Source organism: Ailuropoda melanoleuca, chromosome 1, assembly GCF_002007445.2.
Source record: "Ailuropoda melanoleuca isolate Jingjing chromosome 1, ASM200744v2, whole genome shotgun sequence".
Taxonomy (NCBI): domain Eukaryota; kingdom Metazoa; phylum Chordata; class Mammalia; order Carnivora; family Ursidae; genus Ailuropoda; species Ailuropoda melanoleuca.
The window spans coordinates 68,709,268-68,734,079 of NC_048218.1; the positions used below are offsets into that span (position 1 = coordinate 68,709,268).

The 24,812-nt window shown below is 50.9% G+C and overlaps 1 protein-coding gene across 1 annotated transcript; it reads right to left on the minus strand.

The window, feature by feature from the left end:
- On the minus strand, window positions 1-24,812 carry PIGZ (phosphatidylinositol glycan anchor biosynthesis class Z). Its single transcript, XM_034660186.1, has 3 exons — window positions 23,969-24,812; window positions 6,095-6,303; window positions 1-3,646 (listed from the first exon to the last, which is right to left on the minus strand). Exons 1-3 carry the CDS (start codon window positions 24,313-24,315, stop codon window positions 2,082-2,084), a joined length of 2,121 nt encoding a protein of 706 aa, XP_034516077.1. The 5' UTR covers window positions 24,316-24,812; the 3' UTR covers window positions 1-2,081.

Consider the following 24,812-nt stretch of genomic DNA (forward strand, 5'->3'; position numbering starts at 1 on the left):
ATCTCCCAACATGCTTTTCAAGTTTTTCTAAGTTCTGCCAGGAAGTGAAGCAGGGAAGCCACTCATCCTGCTATCTTGCAGGACAATTCAGATTCACCCCTCGACACTACACAGACCTAGATAGCAACGCTTTATGGACAAATTTATTAGAGGTCAGACCATCAACAATCTACATGGACTGCTACAACCAAGTCCCTGGAAATCCTCCAGGGAATTCTGAGATTGTGGATCCAACTGGGGGAGGGAAGAGGCAAAAGTCCCAAGAGGCCCAAACAAGTCTGGGACCCTAGAGTCAGGTGTCTCCAAGATGGCACTTGGGCAGAAAAGCCATCTTTGGCTGCAGAGTAAACACTAAGTGCTTACTGTGTGCCAGAGATGATGCTGAGCACTAGGGATAGGAAGACAAATCAGAGGTTCATAGAAACATAAACCGCAAGGGCAATGCATTGACATGAATGGGTTCTACAGAATGAAAGAGGGAAATGTCCAGTAGTTTGCTGGAGCCAACTTTTACTGGCTCCTGAGAGATCATTGGCATCTCCTCCCAACTTGGAGTTCAGTAGCAGCATTTTGGTAGTTTGCAATCAGCCAAGGTGGGAGTATTTATGCCACGGAAATCAGCCAGTGCTACAAATCGGGGCTTTTCTGCCCGCAGAGAATGGGTTGTTAATCATTTACCAGCATATCACTGACTCTGGTCTTCTTGGGGTTGGAGTCCTGAGGAGGGCGTGGCACCGAGATCAGCAGCAGCCACAGAGCAGCACGACTGGGAGGGCCATTGCTCCGAGTGGACCCAAACCTTAGCCCGCAGAAGACAGGACTAGAAGAGTGCTCAGGCTTGGTCATTAGCGTTGGTTTGGTCTCCAGCTCTCTACCGATGTCCAGATCACTGATTTCTGTGGCCTGGGTGCCTGTTATTCTCAGGAGGTGGTAGGGATTTGAGGAGGGAGAACGCAGACAAGGCTGAGTGCCGCAGCTCCCCACGCTCCCAGTGGATCGGTAGGGGCGCCCTTAGATGTGGGGAGCACCCTGCCTGGGGCTGTGATGGCTTTCACCAGAGCGGCAGGTGCTGGTTTGGCATGGGGTTTGCTCTCCATCCTGTGAAGAGGTTTCTGACAGGGGCTCTGAGTGTAGAGCGTGACCAGACCGCATTTAAGAAGTAGCCCGCTCCTAACAGCATTGTGTGCTGTCCATTCCCACTCGGGCAGGCTGAGGAGGGAGAACACCTGGGCTCCCCAATCCAGGAGAATGATCCTTAAAGGGTGAGACGCAGAAGGGTCCCACCCCCTCTCTCAGGGACAGGCGTAGAAGAGAGTGGGGAGAAAAGTTCCAGAACTCCCTGTTTTGATAATAACCAAATGGTGAGACAGCAGCCACCAGAGTGCCATTAAATACCCCCTCACACCCACACTGCTTAAAGAGCTTTGGGACAGATACGCCTGTTTAGCCAGGGGACGTGCGCTGCAGACCAAGGCATGACATGTGTTAGCTGGCAGACACCTCAGAGATGCTTTTACCCATTGTACAGATTGGAAACTGAGGCTAGGTGAGGGGAAGGGGCTCTCTGAAGATCACACAGCCAGTGATTGGCAGGCAGACCAGGGACTAGAACTTGGGTCTCTGGAATCTGAGCGGCCTGCTCTCTCTACATCACCATGCTGCCTCCTTCCCGGTGATCTAGGAAGCTGGAGAGTTATGACGGCAAGAGGTAAGGCATCCTGGAAGGTTTGAGAGAGATCATCCAGGAATGTCATTAGCAGATCTCTCTCTTTTCATAACCAGGTGCTATTACATAGCAAAACATAACAGTGGCTAGAAGGGATAGGGCAGGAACAGACATGAGGCTGTTCACCAGACATCGGCTCACCAGGTTCTTTGGGGACCCTGGCATCAGGGTTGTGACTGGTCACATCTTTGGTCTTTAAGGGGAAAAGGGTGCCAGCTTACCCAGAAGGCAGAGCAGCCAAAGCCTATGCACAGGAGAGGCAGTAGTGGGAATTCTGGAAGGGAAAGGAAAGGAAGAGAATCAGGGCTCTGTTCCAGCCTAGCTACCCACACAGGAGGTGGAGTGCTGCCTTCACCTATGGCTGAATCGTGGGCAGTGGCTTTTCTGTCACATTGTCAGGCTTCTCCCCCAGTTCCAAGATGTGAAGGCTGAGATGGTCCCTCCAAGCCCCACTCAGCAGAGAGGACAGGGCTGGTGGGTCTTCCAGGGTCAAGTGGGGAAACAAGAGTGTCTCGCTCTTGAGAGGAAAGTGGCACTTCTCCATGGCAGGCCTGGCGGTGCCAGGGGTCACCACAAAAAGGCGGCAGAGCCACGGCCCACCTGCCACCTGGCAGGCTGGTTGTCTGGTGAAGTTGTTCAGGGCTCGGCACAGGACCCAGTCCTCCGTCCCAGCCATGTCCACCACCTCCACGGGCGAGCCCGGGCCCGGGAGGTGGAGGAGGTGCCGGGGGGGCATGTAGGTGTGGGTGAAGAGGAGTGTGTAGTGGGTGGGTAGGCTTGAGGGTGCGGGGGCATGAACCACCTGCTCCAGGTGCCCCAGGCCGGGCACTAGGCCCCCCTGGTGCAGGCAGCCAAAGAAGAGAGCACTCAGGACATTGAAGAGGACCAGGGGGCCCTTGCAGGTCACAGGTTGGGCCTGTGGACTACAAAGCAGGACGAGGGGGACCAGGAGGGGGATCAGGAACCGGGCCTCCTGGTGACTAAAGGCAGAGAGCAGGGCCAGAGGCGTGAAGTAGAGGAGGAGGAGAGACCGGGGGCCAGACAGCAGGCCCCAGCGCCACAGAGACCTCAGGAAGCCCGTTTGTGCAAAGGCCCGGAGGCAGGCTTGCAGCTGTTGCCACGCCACCCACAGGGCCCGGGCATGCAGCGTCCCGAAGAGCAGGAAACCATTGACTGCCAGGTGAGTGAGCCGCAAATGTGTGCCATGTCTCGCCAGGTTCTGAGGGTCCAGGTTGTAGTACAGGAAGTTGGCAGGTGTAAGAACAAGGGTACTGGATCTAGACGGACTGGAGAAATACCAGCTGTCCACGGCCACAAACACCGCCGCCACGAGGCTCGCCCCTGGGAGCAGTGCCAGGGCCTCCTTCGCCAGCAACTTGAAGCCAGGGTCTGCTGCCCCACAGGCGCTCCAGAGGAAGAGTGGGACCAGAGCAAAAGCCAGGAACGTGGGCCGGTTGAAGAAGCCGGCGGCCACAATGCCCCCCAGGAGCCAGCTGTGCCACCACGGGCCCGGAGCAGGCTTCCTGGGTGGGGGGCTCCCAGCTAACCGGGGGGACACCAGCACCAGCAGCCCTGCAAAGAGCAGTCCTTCGATGGCGTTGGAGAAGGTCCTGGTGTAGAAGACCAGGGTGACGTAGGAACCGGACAGCAGGACCAGGGCGTTCCAGCGCTCCGCCCCCCACAGCGGGGCCAGGTGATACACGGCCATGTCCAGGGCAAAGGAGAGGGCAGTGAGGAGGAGTCGGGGCCCCACAAGCAGCACGTAGCCACTCACTGGGCCGGGCCACGGCCCCCACTGTTCCCAGAGCCGGAGCAGCCAGAAGGCGCAGCCGGAGGTCAGCAGGGGGAAGAGCACCGAGCGGCAGGAGCTGCTGGGGTGGAACTCCCAAGGCCGCGCGGCTTCGACGCCCAGGATGTCCTCTGCACACAGAGAAGCGGAGGTGAGCCAGGTCCGTGCTCAGGGGATACGGCCCCAAGTGCCCCCAGCCCCTTGCAGACGCGCCTGGCACAACCCCCGGGACTCGGGACACGACGGGTTTTACTCCTGTGATTAGGTGATGTTGCAGGGCTCAGCGACCATGAGATGGGGGGTAGTCCAGTGTGGGCCTGCTGGGACCACACGAGCCCTTTAAAAGCGGGGCATGCTGTCAGCGGGTGGCAGGAGAGGACGTCAGAGATTCAAACCATGAGGATTTGAGGCGTCGTTGCTGGCCAGGAACAAGGGTGGCCTCTAGGCCCACAGTGGCAATAAACCGAATTTGTGCAAGAGAGAGAATGAGCTTTGAACAGGTTCTCCCCCACGGCTTCCAGACAAGTAAGCAGCACAGCCCAGACCTTGATCTCAGCCCTGTGACACCCTGAGCTGAGAGCCCATTCCTGGCTTCTGAAATGAATACAGGGCTCAGCACTTCCGACGTCTCCCTGTGAAGGGGGCTGGGGGAACCACGCCTGGGAAGTGAAGGGACCATGTGCCCTGGGCAGGGGGAGGCTCCCGCCCTCTCCATGGAGTGCTGAAGCCTCCAAAGTCAGGGTCAAAAACCCATCCCTGGGATGCTGGTTGTTATTCCGGACGGCGCGTGAGACCGGGGCAGGGAGTGTGTGATTGTGGTTACGGTCAGAAGTGACTTCGGTGTTGTCTGTGATGCTTAAGATGTTTTGAAGAACGCGGGGCGCCTGGGTGGCTCAGTTGTTAAGCGTCTGCCTTCGGCTCAGGGCGTGATCCCGGCGTTCTGGGATCGAGCCCTACATCAGGCTCCTCCGCTGTGAGCCTGCTTCTTCCTCTCACTCCCCCTGCTTGTGTTCCCTGTCTCGCTGGCTGTCTCTATCTCTGTCAAATAAATAAATAAAATCTTTAAAAAAAAAAAAAGATGTTTTGAAGAACGTATTCCAGCAGTACTTATGTAATTAAAAACCTGCTGGGCTGCTGGGGCTGGTCTGGGCCCTTGTGCTGCAGTGTCTCAGAGCTCTGAGGGGTGGGGGTGAGTGGGCCCAGCTCTTAATTTCTGTATCTCAGCTCCAAGCCCCACATCTCAGGCTTGGTAGCACTGCTGGCTGCTTAGGACTCTTTACTTCTACTTATTCCTCCGGCCTCTCGGCCGTTTTCTTTTTCTACGTCAAGGTGAAACGGAGGGGCACCTGGGTGGCTCAGTCCTTTAAGTATCCGACTCTTGATTTTGGTTCAAGTCATGATCTCAGGGTCGTGAGATCCAGCCACGCCTCAGGCTCTGCGCTCAGCAGGGGAGTCTGCTTGAGATTCTCTCTCCCTCTGCCCCTCCCCCCCACCTCTGTCTAAAATGAAAGAATGAATGAATAAATGAATCCTTAAAAAAAAAAGAAGGTGAAAGGGAAACAAAATCAAGGTCAGATCAACCTGACTCCTTTTTTTTTTTCTTCACTGGCTCAGGTTAAAAAAAACTCTGGCAAAGACTGGAACTCTCACCTGAAGAAACAAATCTAGCCCTATGGCAGGGCCAGCAGCACGTCTCCCCAGTATCCATTGGCTCCTTCCTTCCTTAGTCTCTTTCCTTGGGCATTTGGTCAGATATAGAGACTATTTTTCAGCTTCCTTCGCAGCTAGGTGTGTTCACATAATACATTCTGACCAACGGGATGGAAATGAGCAAAAAGTATGTGACATTCAAAATATGCCCTTGAAGGGGTGTCTGGCTTGCTCAGTTGGGGTAGCATGTGACTCTTGATCTTGGGGTTGTAAGTTTGAGCCCTACATTGGGTGTAGAGATTAGTTAATAATTTAAAAAAATATATGCCCTCTCTTTAGAGCAGACATGCCCATTTCTTCTTTGGTGGCTGGAAAGACTTGACTTTAGACTTGATGGCTGGAGCTCAAGCAGCCATGTTGAACCATGAGGAGGAAAACATGTGACCACAGCATCTGAAAAGCCTCACAGTCCCTGGCAACCATCCTGATGATGTATCCTACACCCCTTCACAGATAAATTCTAACAAGCGAGCATTCCAGGCCTGGATTCCTTCACCCCTCAGATGAACCTAGAGAAGAAAAGTTTTGGTATCTCAGACCATAGCCCTGTGTAAGTTTCCCTAAGCACCCAGGCAGCCCAACTCTAAAATCTTTCCACTGAGAAGTCTGAACCAGCTTTCATTCTGAATAACCTGTACTGTTGGTCCAAGGAGGAAAACATCAGAGGCTGGCATTTCATTAGTATCATCCAGAAGGTCAATGTCATGGGTCAGGAAGGAGATGTGAAATCCCCACTCCAAGTTCTTACTCCAGAGAAGCACATGGATTTGCTGCTCCACCACACGGAGTCTCTCTCTCCTCACCGAGTATCCAACGGCCACAACCCAGACTTCGCTGCAGCTTATCTTAACCGCACACAGGGAGCTTACCTGCCATGACCTCGGGTGACTGGAAGAACTCATCTGGGTGCACGTAGCCCGTCTGCGGCAGGAGGCACCACAGCAGGCGGATCAGGCCGAGGCTGCCCCACAGCGCCCGCAGTGCCATCCTCAGATCAAACCTCTGCCCAGACCCTGCGCCACGAGCCTGGAATGGCTTCTCAGTCGCGACAGATGCTGTTTCCACGGATCTGCTCCTGCTGAGGGTAGCATTTGTCAGTTGTTAGAAGATGATTTATAATACGTTCCGCTGTCTGAACAAACTAAAAACAGGTCTACATACAGTAATAGCTGCTATTTACAAGGGCCCACCAAGTAGCAGGAACTTCAGGTGTGGATCTCATGTCATCCGTTCTACGGTCTGGCCGTGGGTCTTACTATCGCCATTTTTTTTTTTAAGATTTTATTTCTTTATTTGTCAGAGAGAGAGAGAGAGAGAGAGCACAAGCAGGGGGAGCGGCAGGCAGAGGGAGAGGGAGACACCCTGCTGAGCGGGGAGCTCGATGCGGGACTCGATCCCAGGACCCTGGGATCTCTGGGATCATGACCTGACCCGAAGGCAGACGCAGAACGGACTGAGCCACCCAGACGCCCCTTACTATCTCCATTTTACATATAGGGAAACTGAGGCCTCTGTTGAGTGACCTGGTTACTTGCTAATCATATTTGCTAAGTGTCTAAATATGGTGTCTGCAAATAGGATTTAGGGCGGCCTCCAAATACGGGTCTCCCAGCCCCATCCTGTTCACCAGCCCCTGTCCACAGGCAAGCCTGGCAGCCTGTCTCTGGAAACTTTGCCACCTCAATGCATTCCATCCATCTCCCCGCAAAAATAAACGACATTTGACCCCACTGGCTCCCGTCACTCCCTCCAACCTTCACACCTCTGGAAGGTGACGAGAACTCACTGCCATGGTCTGAACGTGTGCCCCGCCCACTCAGAGGTGGCAATCCGAAGGACTGACTCCACGGTGTGAGAAAGGTGAGGCCTTCGGGAGGGAGCCCTTCGGGTGGAGCCCTCCTGAATGGGATGAGTGTTCTTATAAAAGACCCCCCAGAACTCGCTCACCCCTTCCATCACGTGAGGACACAGGGGAAAGGTGCTGGCTATGTGCCAGGAAGAGGGCCCCCACCCTGCCGGCGCCTTGATTTTGGACTTCAGCCTCCAGAACGGTGAGAGATTTCTGTGGCATTCTGTGACAGCAGCCTGAGCACCGGAAGACACTACCTCTCATGGGGACTCTTACTTCCCCCACTCAGAGGTCAGTAGAAATGTGAGCGCATGGCATGCTGGGCCTGTAGCTCAGACAGCAGCACCTCGTACCCTCTCTGCCTCTCCTCCAAGAACAGGTATGGCGACTGTTTCCTGGCTTTGATATTTTAAAGCCTGACCTTAAACAGCTATTGTTCTCAGGTGGAATATGTCATAGCAGAGGAGATGACAGAGGGTGAAGCCACAGAACACAGAACAGGAGGAATCCAGCAGATGCTGACAAGGGGCCTGTCACTAACACCTCAAGGAGTTTGAAAAAACTTTTGCAGTCTCTGCTCGAGCTTTTGGACTGAATTGTAGAGATTCTTTCTCCAGAGCCAGTGAATGAATATCCTGACTTTCAGAGATAAGATGAGGCCAAACTTGGTGCTGGGATGCAAGCAAGGGTCCCATTCCTCCCAAGCAATGCCTGAAAGAGAACTACCATTTCCTCCATTTTGACTGTAGTTTGTACGTCATCACTGTTTAATTCTTCTTTCCAGCTTATCTCTTAACTCAGGCAAAACACCCTGTGGGCAAAACATCCCCTGAGGGGAACCAAACCTACCCCTTCCAGCACTAAGGATCACCCTGAGCCAGCAAGCCCCATGTGACTGACCCCAAGACAATGATCGACCTGACCTTTCCTGCCCACCTGCATAGTCCAATGTCTTCCCGGGCTTGGCCTCCCTGGAATAAATTCCTTTCCTGTCTCACCACCAGTTGTCTGCCTTTGGATTTGGTCAGCAGCGAGTGGCCGAACTGGTCTGTTGGGGACCCCAGCAGTTAAGGGCTTCTGCCTCTGTGCCCGCTCACATGCCCTCACTTTAACTTTCCTTCCAGGCTGGAATTCAAAGTACATCGTAACTGTTGGGAACCCCGGAAGCCAAGGGCTTCTGCCTCTGTGCCCGCTCACGTGCCCTTTTTCCTTCCCCGCTGGGATTCAAAGTGCACTGTAATTCAGCAGCTCGCATGATGAGATTATGGGTTTGGTTTTCAGCAATTTCAGTGCTGCAAGTAACGGGAGATAAGAGTCTCTTTCACGGCACACAAAGGTCATTTTATGAGGACTGTGAGCTGGAAATTAGAAGCCCAGCAGAGGCCTTATATACATGGTCACCCAAAACCTTGCCTGGGGTATCTCTAACACCACATCACTCCATGGACTACCAGTGCCCTCTCTGCCACCTGAGATAGAGTCATTAGTGCCTTTAAATCGAATCAGCCTAGGGGCGCCTGGGTGGCTCAGTTGGTGAAGCGACTGCCTTGGGCTCAGGTCATGATCTCGGGGTCCTGGGATCGAGCCCCACATTGGGCTCCCTGCTCACCGAGGAGTCCGCTTCTCCCTCTGCCTCTCCTCCCTGCTCATGCTCTCTCTCTCTCAAATAAATAAATACTCTTAAAAAAAATAAATCTGATCAGTCTGGAGAACCAATTCCAGAAAACCCAGAACCTCTATTTAGAAAACTCATGAGATTCTGTTCCTCTGGAACCATGGACCTAACACATTCTGAATTAGTCAGGGTTCAGCCGGAGGCAGAGAACGAGTGGGAGATACACATTAAGATTTACGCAAGCAGCTGGCGTACGCACTGGGGGCTGGCTGGGCAAGTCTGAACCTACAGGGCACTGGGAAGGGCAGGCCGCTTCGGGGCAGGAGATGAAGCTGTGATCCACAGAGGGACGTCTCTTACTCAAGCACCCCTCGGCTCCTTCTCAAGTCCTTTCAACCGAGTCCATCAGGTCTACACAGGTTATTTAGAACAAACTCCCTTATTTAGAGTCAACTGCGGGATGCCTGATTGACTCAGTCGGTTAAACGTCTGCCTTCGGCTCAGGTCACTATCCCAGGTATTCCACTGGATGAACATTCTAAAATTTATTTATCCTTCTGACTGCTGTTTAAATGCTAGAGCATCTCCAGGTGTTGAAAACCTTCTCTATTCCTGAGAATGCTGCTATAAACATTCTTATACAACAGTTCTCTGAACTACATACCTAGAAATGGAATCCCCGAGTCTTGGGAACGCATACTCCTAACTTCATTCAGCAATGCCCAGTGGTTTTCCAGAGGTCCTGCCGGCCAGCAGATACCGCAGTGCCCACTGCGGTATGCCTGGGATTGTCCCACAGTTCGATTTTGTGAATCTTGTGGGTATTTACATGCATTTCCCTGATCACTAATGTGGTGGAACACCTTTTCAAATGCTCGTGGAACATTTTTGTTTCTTCTGTGGAATTCCTTCTGACCATTTTTTCTTATTCTGTGTAGGAATTCTTTATATATTCTTTATATTTACTGCATGACAAATACTCTTCCAATTTGTGGCATTGTGTTCTTAACTCATTTCTATTCCTATAGTGTTGGTTTCTTACGCTTTCTGTTTCTTGATCCTTTTCACCAGCATTTTGTCAACTTCATGAATCTTTCTGAAAAATTGTGGGGCACCTGGGTGGCTCAGTCAGTTAAGCGTCTGCCTTTGGCTCAGGTCATCATCTCAGGGTCCTGGGATTGAGCCCCACATCAGGCTCCTTGCTCAGGGGAGAGCCTGCTTCTCCCTCTCCCTCTGCCTGCCACACTGCCTGCTTGTGCTCTCTCTCTCGTCGAATAAATAAATAAAATCTTAAAAAAGAAAAAAGGAAAATTGACTTCTGGCTTTGTTCATCTCTTTTTTTTTAATCTCCTTTTAATTAATTTTTCTTATCTTTAGTTTTTCCTTCTGTTTACTTTTTTGGAGGATTATTTTGCTGTTCTTTTCAAACCTTTTGATACGGACACGTAGCGCATCAATTTTGAGCCTTTAACTTTTAAGCTTATTAATTTTTGAACCCCTTTTCTATGAGAAATATTTAATACATTTTTCTTTAAATACTGTATTAACTGCATCCTACAAGTTATGCTATATAATATTTTCATATTTTCATCACCTTTGGTTATAAATATTTTCTGAGACAGAGCAGGGACTGGACTGGGGTCCCCTCAATCCTGACAAGGAAATCCAGTGTTCCTTGATAGCTGAGACCCTATGCCTTTTTTTTTTTTTTAAGATTTTATTTATCAGAGAGCCAGCCAGCGAGAGAAGGAACACAAGCAGCGGGAGTGGGAGAGGAAGCAGCAGGCTCCCAGTGGAGCAGGGAGCCCTATGCAGGGCTCGATCCCAGAACCCTGGGATCAGGCCCTGAGCCGAAGGCAGACGCTTAACCACTGAGCTACCCAGGCGCCCCTGAGACCCTATGCCTCTTGACTAGCGTATCTTGCAGGAATGCAGAAGCAGGATGCCTACCAAAGGAAGGGTTCCAACTAGTCTGCGCAGCCTATCACTGACCTTCCCCCTCATTATAATACTGAAAACCACACCCAGGGGTACAGATTTAACGTACTAATGAGACAATACAACGCAAAAGGAAGCATGGCCGGTCCACTGTGTGCGCACACAAGACTTCCTGTGTCTCCCTCCGCCCTGCATACTCAGACGTCACTCCTTTCCTGCCACAATCTCCTTAAAAACTTTCCCCTCCTTTTGTTTGGAGAGCTGGCATGAAGAACATTTTCCTTTGTGCTGTCTCCCTGGTGCTGGAGCACAAACCCCCATAAAAACCTTGCCTGGAACTTCCTTTTGGCCTCTAGTAAATTTCTGTTGCTCAGAGAACCCAAGGACCCTAGTTGGTAAAAGTTCCATTGTAATTTCTTCTTTGACTAATGCTTTATGGTTGAAGAATTTAATTTTTTGATCAAGCCTATTTTTTATAGCAGTTTTATGTTCACTGCAAAATTGAGAGAAATGTTATAGAGATTTCCCATATATCCCCCCTCCCCCCACATGCATAGCACCCCATTATCAACATCCCCCACTAGAGTGGGGGTACATCTGTTGTAACTGATGAACCCACCTTGACACATCATCACCCGAAGTCCACAGTTTACATCACAGTTCACTCTTGATGTTGAACATTCTATAGGTTTTGAATAAATGCAGAATGACGTACCTACCATTATGGTATTGTAAAGAGTATGTTCACTGCCCTACAAATCCTCTGTGCATTGCCTATTCATCGCTCCCCACCACCACCATTTAACGTTTAACGGTCCATTTTTGTAGACATTCCATGGATGCTTGAAAGCACCATATATCCTCTACTTACTGGATACAGAGTTCCATACATGTTCCTTAGATCAAGTTTGTTAATTGTGTTGCTCACACCTTTTACGGCCTTAATAATTTTCTACAAATCACAGAAATGTGTGCTGAAATAGCTCATATGTAGTGAACTTGTCTAATTTTCCTTGTAATTTTGTCATTTTAGCTCATTTTTAAAGCTACGCCATTGTTTTTATAAAAGTTTAGAATTATTGTACCTTACTGGAAAATTGAACATTATATCATTATACAGTTATCTTTTTTTAATAAAGATTTATTTATTTATTTATTTTAGAGAGAGAGTGCGTACATGGGGGGTGGGGGGAGACGGAGAAAGAGAATCTCAAGCAGACTCCCCTCTGAGCGCGGAGCCCAGACACGGGGCTTGATCTCATGACGCTGAGATCATGACCTGAACTGAAATCAAGAGTTGGATGCATAACCGACTGAGCCACCCAGACGCCCCTCTACAGTTAAATCTTTTTATCTCTAATGTTTTGTCCCTAAAATATTTTCTCTGATATTAATATAGTTATATGAGCTTTCTTTTATGTAGTATTTACTAGTATATCATTTTAATATTTATTTGTTATTTTATTTTTTCTGTTGGAATCATTTTTAATATTTAAATACAAACATTGAGCACTTGTTTTCTGTTTTAGACACACACGCACAGGTCTCTAACAGCCAAAATGGGCAGAGAAAATGAGCTCCTGCTCTGTCCTCCACAGTCCCCACTCTGTGGTTAAAACTGCCGCCAGCCCTCCCTCCTTTCCAGCACAGAAATTGACAGTGGATGGTTTACAACGACAGCTGTAACGCATTTTGTATTTCATACTGTGTGCGTGGCCCTTCCCGACATTGCCATGCTTAACAACACAAATGGCCGGGGGTACGTCCTGCCCCGTGGCGTCAGATCCAGTGCCACGATGGGATAGCGAGGAGATCTTCCCGTCACGAGTTACTTGGTGGAAGGGGTGGGCTGGCCACAGCTGGAGTTACCGTCTGCATTGCTGCGCTCTGCTATCAGAGTGAAGACAGAAGAGATGCGACAGCGTGGAGAGTGCAGTTGCAAGCTGGGGGTCTCCGTGAGACACTGGGGAGAATTCTCCACACCGGGTGTAGACAGATTAATGTGCCAAAGGTTAAAAAAAAAAAAAGAATCCAAATAATCAGCAGTTCCAACACTGCTGAATTTTCAAACTTGTCCCACCAAGACATGTCCTAAAGTGGTAACAATCTAGATCTTTCCAGGAAGTGAAGGTGGAGCCCCAACACGCCTCCTGAGAACCCTATGTCAGGCCCTGCAAAGTACCTGCCCTTGCCGCAGCCGCTGCTGCTCCATCTGCAACTTCTCAGGCTCAAGGACAAGGGGGAGAACCGGGATCATGAAGAAGGTGGTCCCAATCCACAAGGCGGCCCTGGGAAATCTGCACAGTTTTTGAGCCACAAAGACGAGAGAGATCAAAAGCAGCTCCAGCCCCAGACAGGACCCTCTCTGGGAACAATTCTGTTAGTCCCCCGAGTCTCTCCAACAGGATCTCGTCTAGTTCCTCACCATCTTCCTCGTCTAGCTCCTCAGTCTTCTTGGCATCGCCTTTCAATGGCAATTCATCTGGGGACAGGATGTCCCAGGGCTGCCGGTGGTGGCCAGTACTGTAACATTTAATACACTATGTTCTGTGCTTTCACGATGTTATGATTCTGGGTGTGCATTTCTTTTTAGCATAATAGGGAACCTTTTTGGCTTCCTGACAATGTGGATAAGGGTCCTTTTCCATCTGTAGATAGTAATCTTCCATTATTTTTTTCAAATATTACCTCTTCATTTTTATTTATTCTCCCTGTGGAAGTGTGAGTAAATGTATGGTAGCCCTTGTTGGTCTGTCTTCTGTGTCATTTTAACTCCCGCTTTATATTTTCTACATCTTTGTCTATCTGGGCTACATTACAAGTTACTTCTTCTGTTCTATCTTCCACATCCCTAATCATCCTTTCAGCTGTATTTAACCAGCTACTAAACCTGTCTATTGAGGGTTGCCTGGGTGGCTCAGTTGGTTAAGCATCTACCTTCAGCTCAAGTCATGTCACGATCCCAGGGTCCTGGGATGGAGCCCCGCGTTGGGCTCCCTGCTCAGCGGAGTCCGCTTCTCCCTCTCCCTCTGCTCCTCCCTCCCACTTGTGCACACTCACGCTCTCTCTCTTCTCTCAAATAAATAAATAAAATCTTTTTAAAAAGGCCTATTGAGTTTTACATTTCAATTTTATATTTTTCTTTCCTACGAGTTGTTCAGTTTTTCCCACATTTGTTGCTCTTTTGTCGTATTTTCAAGCCTGTTTTATTTATTATATTACATTAAGCATACCTATTGGATATACTAGACCTGATCATTGCAACATCTAAAGTTTTTTTAGGTCTGAATCTGCTGTCTTGTTTCTGCTGGTTCTCACTCATCATGTCCTGTTTACTTCTATACTTAGCAAATTATTTTATTTTATGTATTCCTTGGACATAACCTGTGGGAATTACTTGAGGCCAGGAATGAAGGCAGATTTCTGAATTCCACTGAAAAGGATTTACACTTGCTTCTGTCAGGTACCTGAGGGCATCAAAGTCTGGGACCAATTTTGATCATATTATTGGCTCCAGGTTTTTGTTTTTGTTTTCTTTTAGGGAAGGTGGTGCCTAACCATGTGAATTCAGGCTGAAAATCTATATGAGGGCAGGCTTGTGGTTACAATCTCAGAAACAGAGATTCCCCACCTGCATCCTGATTCGATTAGCCCCAGGAGCCAAGAAAGGCAGTTTTCCTTGCAGTACTTGGGGGACAGAATGGTTTATTTCTAGATCCCCTTTATATTGAGAATGCCGTCCTCTGGAGTCCCGGCTTTGAGAGAGTCTCCTGTTGGGCTTCTCTTTTGAGTGGGCTTCAGGATTTTTTTATCTTCTGTCCTGCCAGTCCTGAGAGATCACAAAAGCCCATGCTCATATGCACTCAGTTTTGCAGATGTCCTTAGTCCAGATCTGGCTTCCAGGCTCTGCATACCTCTCTGGGCCCTTGCTCTGGTGCCTTAGCATTCCTAACCTTTGGTTCAGCTCACGTATTATTATATTTATTATAATCGATTTTGTATAAATAATACAGAAGACTGCAAGAAAAACTGCCTGTCTTGGAATCTAATGCTAATCAGATTAGGGGGGCACAGGTTCTCTCCTGGGAATGTGCCACGATGAGCCTACCCTCAATATAGCTTTTCAGCCTGAATTCACATGACTAGGCACCACCTCCCCCACAAGAAAAAAACCCCCAAAACCTGGGGCCAATAATGATTAGCAATGGTCCCAGACTTGGAATGCACATACAATAATACAGGACAGATTATATATGAATTGTTATTTCATATTTATATGTAGAGAGAGAGGGGTTGGTGTAAGAAATAACCGTGTTGAGAGGTAAGATGGGGGCTGTGAAGAGCTAAGTTAGTTTAAACGGTGTCAGGTTATTTTCAGCGAAGTCATGCACTTAAGAGTCAGCCTTGGTCAGTGAATCTTGTGGTCATTATTTGAGGGAAAATAGGAAACGTAAGGGGACCGTGCTGTAATCACATCAGTGCTTTTTCAGGATGTGGCCCCAAACTACTATGGGGAATCTGGGTGTTTCCACAATTACTGAAGGTAGGTGGGATGGGGAGCCGCTATGACTAGGCCTCTGAAGCTGGTTCTAGAACTGCCAGCAGGCTGCCCATCAGTGTATGGGAGGGTGGGCAATCATGGGACCATTGGGATAATGACTTGAACATGAGGCCTAGGGAACAAGCCAGCCCATGGCCTTGCGGCCTACGACCGTATATGTCTGCTTCAAACCATCCCAGCCAAGCCCTCTCTTACGCAGCCCCTCTTGTTCCCACACTCCCTGCCCATGCCCATGTCATTGGCTGGGCTGCTCCATCTCGGGGGTGCGGCGTGCAACCATGGAATTGAGTTTCGTCTCTATGAGGGCTGTTTCAAAATTCAGTGAGGAGTTTTAGTGCATCTAATATACTTTTAAAAAGGAAAGGGAACACACAATGTTTGCTTTATATGCTTCTGTCACTTAGCAAAATATCACAGGCATCTTTCCATACACTACAAGCATCCCCTCCCACTAGCCACAGTCTCTCCATCCATTCCGTATCACCTTGCTCGCTCTGTTCCCTGCACCTGGCACCTTCCCTTCATCGTAAACATGTCTGATTCTCTACCATTCGTCGAAAAACAACCAGCCACAACTCTCTCTGAAGCTGATGTGCCCTCTACCCTCTACCCCTCTCTCCGCTGCCCTGCACAGGATTCCTTACACCATCTGCGTTCACCGAATCTGCTCCTCGTATCTTGTTGGCCCTTCTACCCGAGACAGTCTGGTTTTGCCCACCTCCAACATGCTGACACAGCCCCCTCAAGGGCCTCCTTGCTCTTCTGGTTGTGAAACCCAGTGGCCACTTCAGGCCCCTACCTTGCATGCCATCTGACAACAGGGAGCCCTTCCGCGATTCCTATCACCTACAGTGCCTTCCCACAATAAAAGGCTGGGAAACAAAAAGCTACCTTTTGTAGATCCCCTTGAAGTTGGGTTATGCAAATTAGGTTTTAAGAATTGAGAAAGCAGGGGCGCCTGGGTGGCTCAGTCGGCCTTGGCTCAGGTCAAGTCCTGCATCAGGTTCCCTGCTCAGTGGGGAATCTGCTTCTCCCTCTCCCTCTGCCCCTCCCCACCACTCATGCTCACTTGCTCGCTCACTCTCTAATAAATAAATAAAATCTTAAAAAAAAAAAAAAAAGAATTGGGAAAGCTGCTGTGAGACAGGCTGTATTTCTGCAGCTGGCATTGTCTTCTCTGGGCAAACAAGGTCATGGAGACATGGAGTTTTTCCTTCAGCAGCTTTCCAGTGTCTGTCCCCAGCTTTGTGGGGACAGAGATGCAACTGTGGTTAGGGTGCTGTCCTGATTCTCAGCAACTAAATTTGACCAAGTTCCAAGGGAGCCTTTACACCTTCCCGATTGTCACACAACTCTAGTGAGTTACTTCTGGGTGTTCAGAGAGCCTTCCCCAGAGGCCCCAACTGCAGCCCATTCTTCCTATGCACCTGATGATTTTTACTCCCTGTATAAATTCCTTTTGTGCTGGCTTCGATTTCCCATACTGAACTCTGGTCATGTGCTATTGGGGATGGCTGTAGGCAAGAAGCCCTCGAGGATGAGAATATTCCTATGCTAAAAGAAAATAACTCTGCACTGGCAGCAGGGGACACCTGGGCCCTGCTTAGGCCTCCTGGGCAGTGGGAGCGCTGGGCCATGGCTGTGAGAAGTGCAGCCTCCCCTTGTGCTTGTCTCCGCAGCCTTCCAGAGCTTCTCAGTCTACCAGCTCTGCCACACCAGCAACACCATCCCGCACTCACCTGCTTTTCCATCTGGACCATGCATCTCATTCTGCTTTCATCCAGTGCCTCCACATCAAAGGGGCCCTCGGCACCCTTCTTCTGGACCTTCTGGGCCCCAGGCCCCAGCCCACAGTTGGGTCTACCCTGTGGGGAAAGGGAACAGTAAAAGGGTCCAGACACATGCTACCCTCTCTCCCACAAGAATATACATACATATATAATGGGGGGGGAAAGAAAATTAAGAAAATAACTAGCAGTCTATCTTCCACATCCAAAAGTTTTTCTTAAGAATGAGGGTAGGGCGCCTGGGTGGCACAGCGGTTAAGCGTCTGCCTTCAGCTCAGGGCATGATCCCGGCGTTATGGGATCGAGCCCCACATCAGGCTCCTCTGCTATGAGCCTGCTTCTTCCTCTCCCACTCCCCCTGCTTGTGTTCCCTCTCTCGCTGGCTGTCTCTNAAAGAAAATTAAGAAAATAACTAGCAGTCTATCTTCCACATCCAAAAGTTTTTCTTAAGAATGAGGGTAAAACAAAGATATTTTTTGGCAAACCAAAACTGAAAGATCTTCACAAGCAGACCCTCAGAAAATTCTAAAGGATATATTATATATATAATTAGGCAAAAGGAAAAATGATGGTAGAGAGAAGGTCTGAGAGGGAAGTAGGAATAAGGAGCAGAGAGGTTGGTCATTAGATGGGAGATATATGGAAAGTAGAAGCCAAGTGAAAGCCATCCTCTCTCCTGCTGTTTTCTTCTGACAAGTAAGGTCAAGGTGATGGGTAAGTTTTTTCCTTTCTTTCTTCTTTCTTTCCTTTCCTTCTTTTCTTTTTTCTTTTCTTTTCTTTCCTTTCCTTCTTTTCTTTCTCTCTCTCCCTTTCTTTTCTTTCTTTCTCTCTCCCCTTTTCTTTCTTTCTTTCCTTCCTTCTTTCCTTCCTTCCTCCCTCCCTCCCTTTCTCTTTCCTTTCCTTCCTTCTTCCCTTCCTCCCTTTCTCTTTCTCTTTCTGTCCTTCCCTTCTTTCTTTTCTCCTTCCTTCCTTCCTTCCTTCCTTCCTTCCTTCCTTCCNTTTCTTTCCTTCCTTCTTTCCTTCCTTCCTCCCTCCCTCCCTTTCTCTTTCCTTTTCTTCCTTCTTCCCTTCCTCCCTTTCTCTTTCTCTTTCTGTCCTTCCCTTCTTTCTTTTCTCCTTCCTTCCTTCCTTCCTTCCTTCCTTCCTTCCTTCCATCCTTCCATTTTTCTTTCTTTCATTTACCTGACAGAGAGAGGGAGCACAAGCAGGGGAGCGGCACAGGCAGAAGAGGGGAAGCAGACTCCCCTGCCAAGCAGGGAGCCAAACTCAAGGCTCGATCCCAGGACCCCAGGATCATGACCTGAGCTACAGGCAGACGCTTAACCGACTGAGCCACCCAGGCACCCCAGTGGGTAAGTTTCCTGACGTAGTGTTCCATGTTAGTTCACCAGCTCCGTGGGTGCTGGCAGGAGCTGCGGGGGTTTGGCCACGGCTGCCTGATCCTTGTGCCGCAAGCACAGCACTGTGCTCTTGAAGTCAATAGTTCTGGTGGCATCCTGTGTCACCTTCTCCTGATAGGGCCACAGAGGTAGTAGCGCCTACAGTGGGTCAGTTTCGCAGTGTTCTAGAAGTCACTTCTGGAGGTTGGCTAGACCCTGACCCTCCAGCACCTCCCAAGTTTTTAAGCAGCTGCTCCCCTATATGAAACCCCATGGTGATGACAGTTCTTAATTGTTTGCAAACAATATCGACGACAAAAACGCTGACTCAGACAGGCTCAAACAGTTCTTCAGATCATATGACAAGACCACCAGAGCCTGGTGCTGATGGGGCTCCTTTGCTACTTCCCAGGGATCCTTACGATTCCAGCCCGTCTCTTCGTGTGGACACCATCCTCGCGCTGGCAGCAGGACCGTCAGTCTGGGCCATTCCGTCAGACACAACAACACTGACAGAAGAGCCTGGAGATTCTTTTTGTATCACTTTTGTTATTGCTTCTTTTGAAACAGTTTTACTGCGATGTAATTAACACACAACTCACCCATTAAAAGTGTTTAATTCAGGGGCGCCTGGGTGGCTGGGTCAGTTAAGCCTCTGACTCTTGATTTTGGCTCAGGTCATGGTCTTAGGATCGTGGGATCCAGCCCCACATTGGGCTCTGTGCTCAGCAGTCTGCTTGTCCCTCTCTCTCTCTCAAATAAATATATTAAATAAATGAATAAAAATTTTTTTAAAAAGTGTTCAATAGCTTTTAATATATTCACAGATATGTGCGACCATCACCCCTGTCAATTTTAGAACATTCTGATGTTCTAAAGAAAACGCACCATTTACTTAATCATCTCCCATCCCCCTGTCGCCGCCTCAGCCCTAAGCAACCGCTATCTACTGCTTCCTCTCCACAGATTTCCCTGTTCTGGACCTTCACCTGAAGAGAATCATGCAGTATGTGGCCTTTTGTGGCTGGCTTCTCTCACTGAAAATGTTTTCCAAAGTCCACTCACGTTACAGCCTGTGTCAAAACCGTGACTGTGGCCAAATACAATTCCATCATACAGACGGAGCACATTCTGCGTATCCATTCATCTGCGGATGAACATTTGAGTTGTTTCCACCTTTTGGCTATTACGAATAATGCTCCTGTAAATATCTGTGTATAAGTTTCTGTGGGACATAACTTTTCCATTTTCCTGGGTATATACCGAGCAGTAGCATTGCTGGGCCACGTGTAACCCTACATTTAATTGTTTGAGGAGCTGCAAGACTGTTTTCCAAGTGGCTGTTCCTTTTTACGGTCCCACCGGCAGTGTGTAAGGGTTCTAAATTCTCCACATCCTGGCCAACATGTGATGTTATCTGGCTTTTTGATTCTAGTCAACCTAGTGAGTGTGAAGTGGTATCTCCTTGCGGTTTTGATCTTCACAAACACCTTTTTTTTTTTTTAATCAAAGAAATCTTTTCCAGAAGTCCCTCGGTTGACTTTCCATCAAGTGCCATTGGCCAGAAAGGGATCAAATACACTTCACAAACCAATCACTGGCAAGGGCAATGGGATTACCAATGGCGACCGACCTCCTGGTTTGGAGCTGGGGCTGTGGGCTACCTCCTCTAGGACGCACAGAATCCAGAGGGTGCTTACCCTAACAGCAGCATCAGGCTTGTTAGGGACGAGGAAGGAAGACAGAGGATCAGCTGTGCGGCTCCTACATGTGGCTTCCACAGCACCAAGCTCTGGTGGCTTTCCTCCTGCTTCTCCAACCATTTATTTTCTGGCTGCTCTTCCTCTGTCTACCCCTGACATGTCAGTGCTCCTGGCCTTCAACTTCCACCCTTCTCAACATCTACACTCGTTTTGGGTCATCTCATTTCTTCTCACGGTTTCAATTTCCATTTGATGACTTCTGAAATTGCTTCTTCTCTGAGCTTCGGATTTACTGATATTACATCATAACAACCATGATAATACCATTGCCATTTTTCGATACTTATTATGTTCCAGACACTGTACATCGTCTCATTTTATAAGAACCCTAAAATTCTATTACTGTTCCTATCTTACAGATGAATTAACAGGTTTAAAGAGATCAAGTTTTTTGCCCAACGTGACAGAAGTAGTAGGTTGATGAATGTAGGCACTGGACCCAGTCTGTTTGGCTCCGGAGCCCTGAGCCACTGCCTGTTAGGCTTCTGCCCCCACCTCAAACACAGGGCAGCCAACCAGAACTCATCCCTTTCCCATGTACTGGCCCTGCCCCCACACCCCCTGCAGCAGGGGGAGGAATGACAGTTTGTCCAATTATTCAGTCCAGAAATTCAGAGGCCATCTTCCTTCTTCAACCCTTCACTAAGTGGTACTAACCTACTTTCTTCCCTCCCTCCCTTCCTTTCCTTCCATCTCCACACCCAAAGTGGGGCTCAAACTCACTGAACTCACGACCCCACAATCAAGAGTGGCATGCTTTACCAACAGTTGGCTTACAAGGCCCGACAGTCCCCACCGGACCCACTCTCACCCCTATGAGAACAGAACTTGGCGCTTCAGAAACATTACCTGTTTCTGTAGTCACCTCTTCTGTCCTGCCTTCTCACCCCAGTGTCTTTGCTCACATTGCTTCCTTTGCCGGATGTGCTTATAATATAAAGGTTAAAACCCTCTTTGGCATCCTAGGCCCAGTTTCAAATTCTTGCTGTCACTTGCTCATGGCGAAAGGGCACCCAATGTGTAAAATGAAGTTAACCACAGTACCTACCTCAGGGCTGTTGTGAAGACATGAAAAAACAAACACAAGGGCACCTGGGTGGCTCAGTCGGTTAATCGTCTGTGGCTCAGGTCATGATCCCAGGGTTCTGGGATTGAGTCCCGCATGGGGCTCCTTGCCTGGCAGTGAGCCGGTTTCTCTCTCTGCGGACTGCTCCCCCTGCTTGTGCTCTCTCACAAATAAGTAAATAAAATCTTTTTTTAAAAAAGAGAAAAAAACAAACATAACAGTTTCTTTCATTTTCATTTTGCTTCAACTGCTGAGATCCCCTAGAAGCCCTCCCCAATCTCATTTCCAGAGAACTCCATGCCTCGCGGTGCATCGACCCCTGGCGCCGTCTGGTTGCTTCTCAGCCCTGTCTGGTTGAGATTCCCCCAGGTCTGGGATCCGTTCTTACCTATCTCAGCCCCTCAAATCCACCTGATGGGCCTCCTGTGGGGCCAGGGTCAAGGACAGAGTTGGGGGTCCCCAGAGGAGGTGACAACATAACAGGGCACTGAACTTAATAGGTGCGGGAAGTTCTCCAGAAAGACCCGAGCGCGGCTCCTCTGCGACTCCCCAGGCGGAGGCGAAGCTGCAGGACCGGTCCCTGGGTCCGGGCGAGCTAGGGGGCGGAGCCAACACTACGGGGTGTGGCCACTACTCACCTAAACCCAATCAGGACACGAGGCTGCTATTGCCCGCACATGAGCACGCTAAGCTACCCGCGTGGAGAGCCAGTCCCGCGGCCACGGCTGGGTGGCCCTCTCCAGGACGGGGATGGAGGGAGTTGGGGGGATGGGGGGCGGGGTGACTGTCTCCAGGAGGGCAGTGGAGCGGCAGGTTCTAGAATAAAGGGACGGCGCCTAGAGCCACGGAGCTTTGTGCGGCGGGGGAGCGGGCGCGGATAACCACAGACAGGGGCATCCCAGCGCGGGTGCGGGGGTTGCAAGAAGGCAGGCAGCAGGGAGAGACCATCTCGGTGGCAGGGGTACTGCGAAGCGGAAACCACCGCGCCGGGCGCAGGGGGGAAGCCGGGGAAGAGATCGCTTCAGTGGGGAGAGAGGACGGGAAGGGGGGCCGCACCGCTCCCGCGAGCCGCGGCTGTGCGGAGACACTTGTCCTTCTCGCTGAGTCAGAGGGCGGGGCCGGCTCTCTGTGTCCCCCCCCCCCGCAGGCGCCCACTGTGTGCGCAGCACGGTGTCGGCCCCCGGGGACATAGCTGGGAGCCAGCGTGGTCCACAACAGCAGCCATTGTGTGGTGGCTTCTAACAAGGACTGTCCCTACCTTCAAGCTCCCTCACAAAGCTCTGGGGCGCTGCTTTACAGGACTGTGGGGGGGGTGCAGGGGGGGTGATCCCACGGTTCGGCCCCTCCTGGGGTTCCAGCGTTTGGAACAGGTTTTAAAGACAGCAGGGCCACGAGCGTCAGAGGAGGCGGCCCCTGCGCAACAGCCAAAGGCACCTTCAGATGAGACGCACAAGGACCACGTTCCTCAAGGCCAAGATCTGGTTCCAAACTCTGAGGTCCATCCAGGGCCAGAGGGGAAGAGTGGCTCTCCTGAGCCCAGCTGCCTTGGCGTCGAATTCATCCTCTTACCGACCCTGATGGCCACAGTAAGCCGTGGAGGGCGCCCCACCCTGGAAGCACAGGAAGGCCTAACTCTGGCTTCCTCCTTCCCCAGGTTAACAGGGAATGCAACACACAGCCCTGAACACACCTAAGGGAGAGTGGAAGACAGGTAGGTGTCTCCACTNGCCTAACTCTGGCTTCCTCCTTCCCCAGGTTAGCCAAACATGCCCTTTCTCCTTTCGTTAACAGGGAATGCAACACACAGCCCTGAACACACCTAAGGGAGAGTGGAAGACAGGTAGGTGTCTCCACTGTGTGGCATGTATCTATTAAACTGTGACCGCTGGGCTCCCATCTGCGAAATGGGAACTCTGCTCTGTAGTGGGGAGTTTCTAGGTGTTACTAATTCTGACAGTGGTTCCCAGTTTTACGAGGCGGAAGTGTGAGGGTGAAAAATGACGTTCAGAAGTAACGGTGAGGGATGTCCTCCTTGAGGAACACCGCAACTATCTTTGTCATATTGTATGTTCACCATGCCCCTACCCCGCCAAGGTCCAGACTGCCACCAACCCGAGCAGTAGGTGCTCGCCCGCAGGGTTGCCTGCAGCATCCTGGACAAGCTTTTGCCCTTGTCCCTGCCCCCATGCGACTCCTTGGGCAAGGAGCCCATCCTCCCAGTCTGTGAAAGGGCAGGCATGACCTGAAGTGCACTCGGCAAGGCCGGAAGTGGAGATTCTTTCCCCCTGAATTAATGCAGATCTATCACAGACTTAGTGCTCAGCACTTTGCTGCCGCAGGGTTCGTCCTCACGGGGACCCTGGGAGGTAGCATGATAATCCCATTTTATAGATGAGTTAAGGGAGGTTCAGTAAGGTTGCAGAAGCACCCAAGAACACCAGCTGGTACCGGGAGAGGATTCAAGCCTAGGCCTCTGCCTGGATCCAAAGCTAGAGCTCTAAGAATACTCACAGCCTCTCGCCCCTTTCCTGAGAAAGCGTCACCGCAAGCCTCCTGTCTCCCCTAGGCTGGGGCTAGGTCAGTGCTCAGAGCCCGCAGACCCGGGTCTGGGGGAAACTGCCCGCGGTAATGTGGGCTCCCCTGCCCGCCTCACCAGTCTCGAGCATCTGCCGGTCTCTCGGCAGCTAGCAAAAGAAGGAGGGGAAGCAGCTGCGCGTCCTCCCTGCCTTGCCCTCCTGCCTCCCTGACCCCCATCAACTCTTCTGGAGCTCTCGGGCCGACTCACCCGCGCGCGGCCTCTGGGCTGCACCTGCGGCGCTGGCGGCGTCCGCCCCGCCCCAAGGGCCTGCACTGGGGGTGGGCCCCGAGCCGCCTCAACCAGAGGGCGCGAGGAGTGCGGTGTGTCCTCAACGCAGCCGCCGCTCTGCCGGGCCGGGGAACTAGGCGCTCCACGCAGTGCGCCAGGCGGGGCGGAGAGGGCTGGAGACGAGTGCGCCGGCGGGCGGGGCTGCCCAAGTGCGTCCCGAGGTCCCGGGGTGGGCTGTGGCCACGGGGGAGGGTGATTACGGAGGGTCCAGGTGTCCCCGGGGCCTTGGCACGCCGGGAAGTGATTGAGCTGTCCCCTCCCCGCATTCCGGCTCATTCCCCTAGCAGCCCCCTACTTGGCGCGCCACGCCTGGGGAGCTGCCTTTTTTTAGCACGAGGGACAGTGAAACACAACATCTCTAGGCCACACTTCTTTTGTCCTTCAAAATGACAATTTGTGTGTTCTGTGTCGGTGGGGATTTGCTAAGGCTATGATGACCTGCTTGAGAAGAAGGTCCGGGAGGAAAGAGGCGCCGCCACGTCTTCTGCGGGCCAGAGAGGCAGGGTCGGTTTCAGCCGGGACGCACCTCGGTCCCGGCAGCCGCGCGCTGCGGCGCCTTCCACCCTGGAAGCAGTCCCGCGGCGGGCGCCGCTTCCCCCCCCCGCCCCTCCTGCATTCCGCCAGACGAGGCCAGAGGACTGGCTCCACGTTGCCCGACAGCCAGGGCTGGAGGGGGTTCATCGTGTGCCCGGGAACCCAGGCTCCTCTCTCGGACGCCAGGCCCCCGGGGCTGGCCGAGCAGAGCATGCGGGTGCGGGACTGC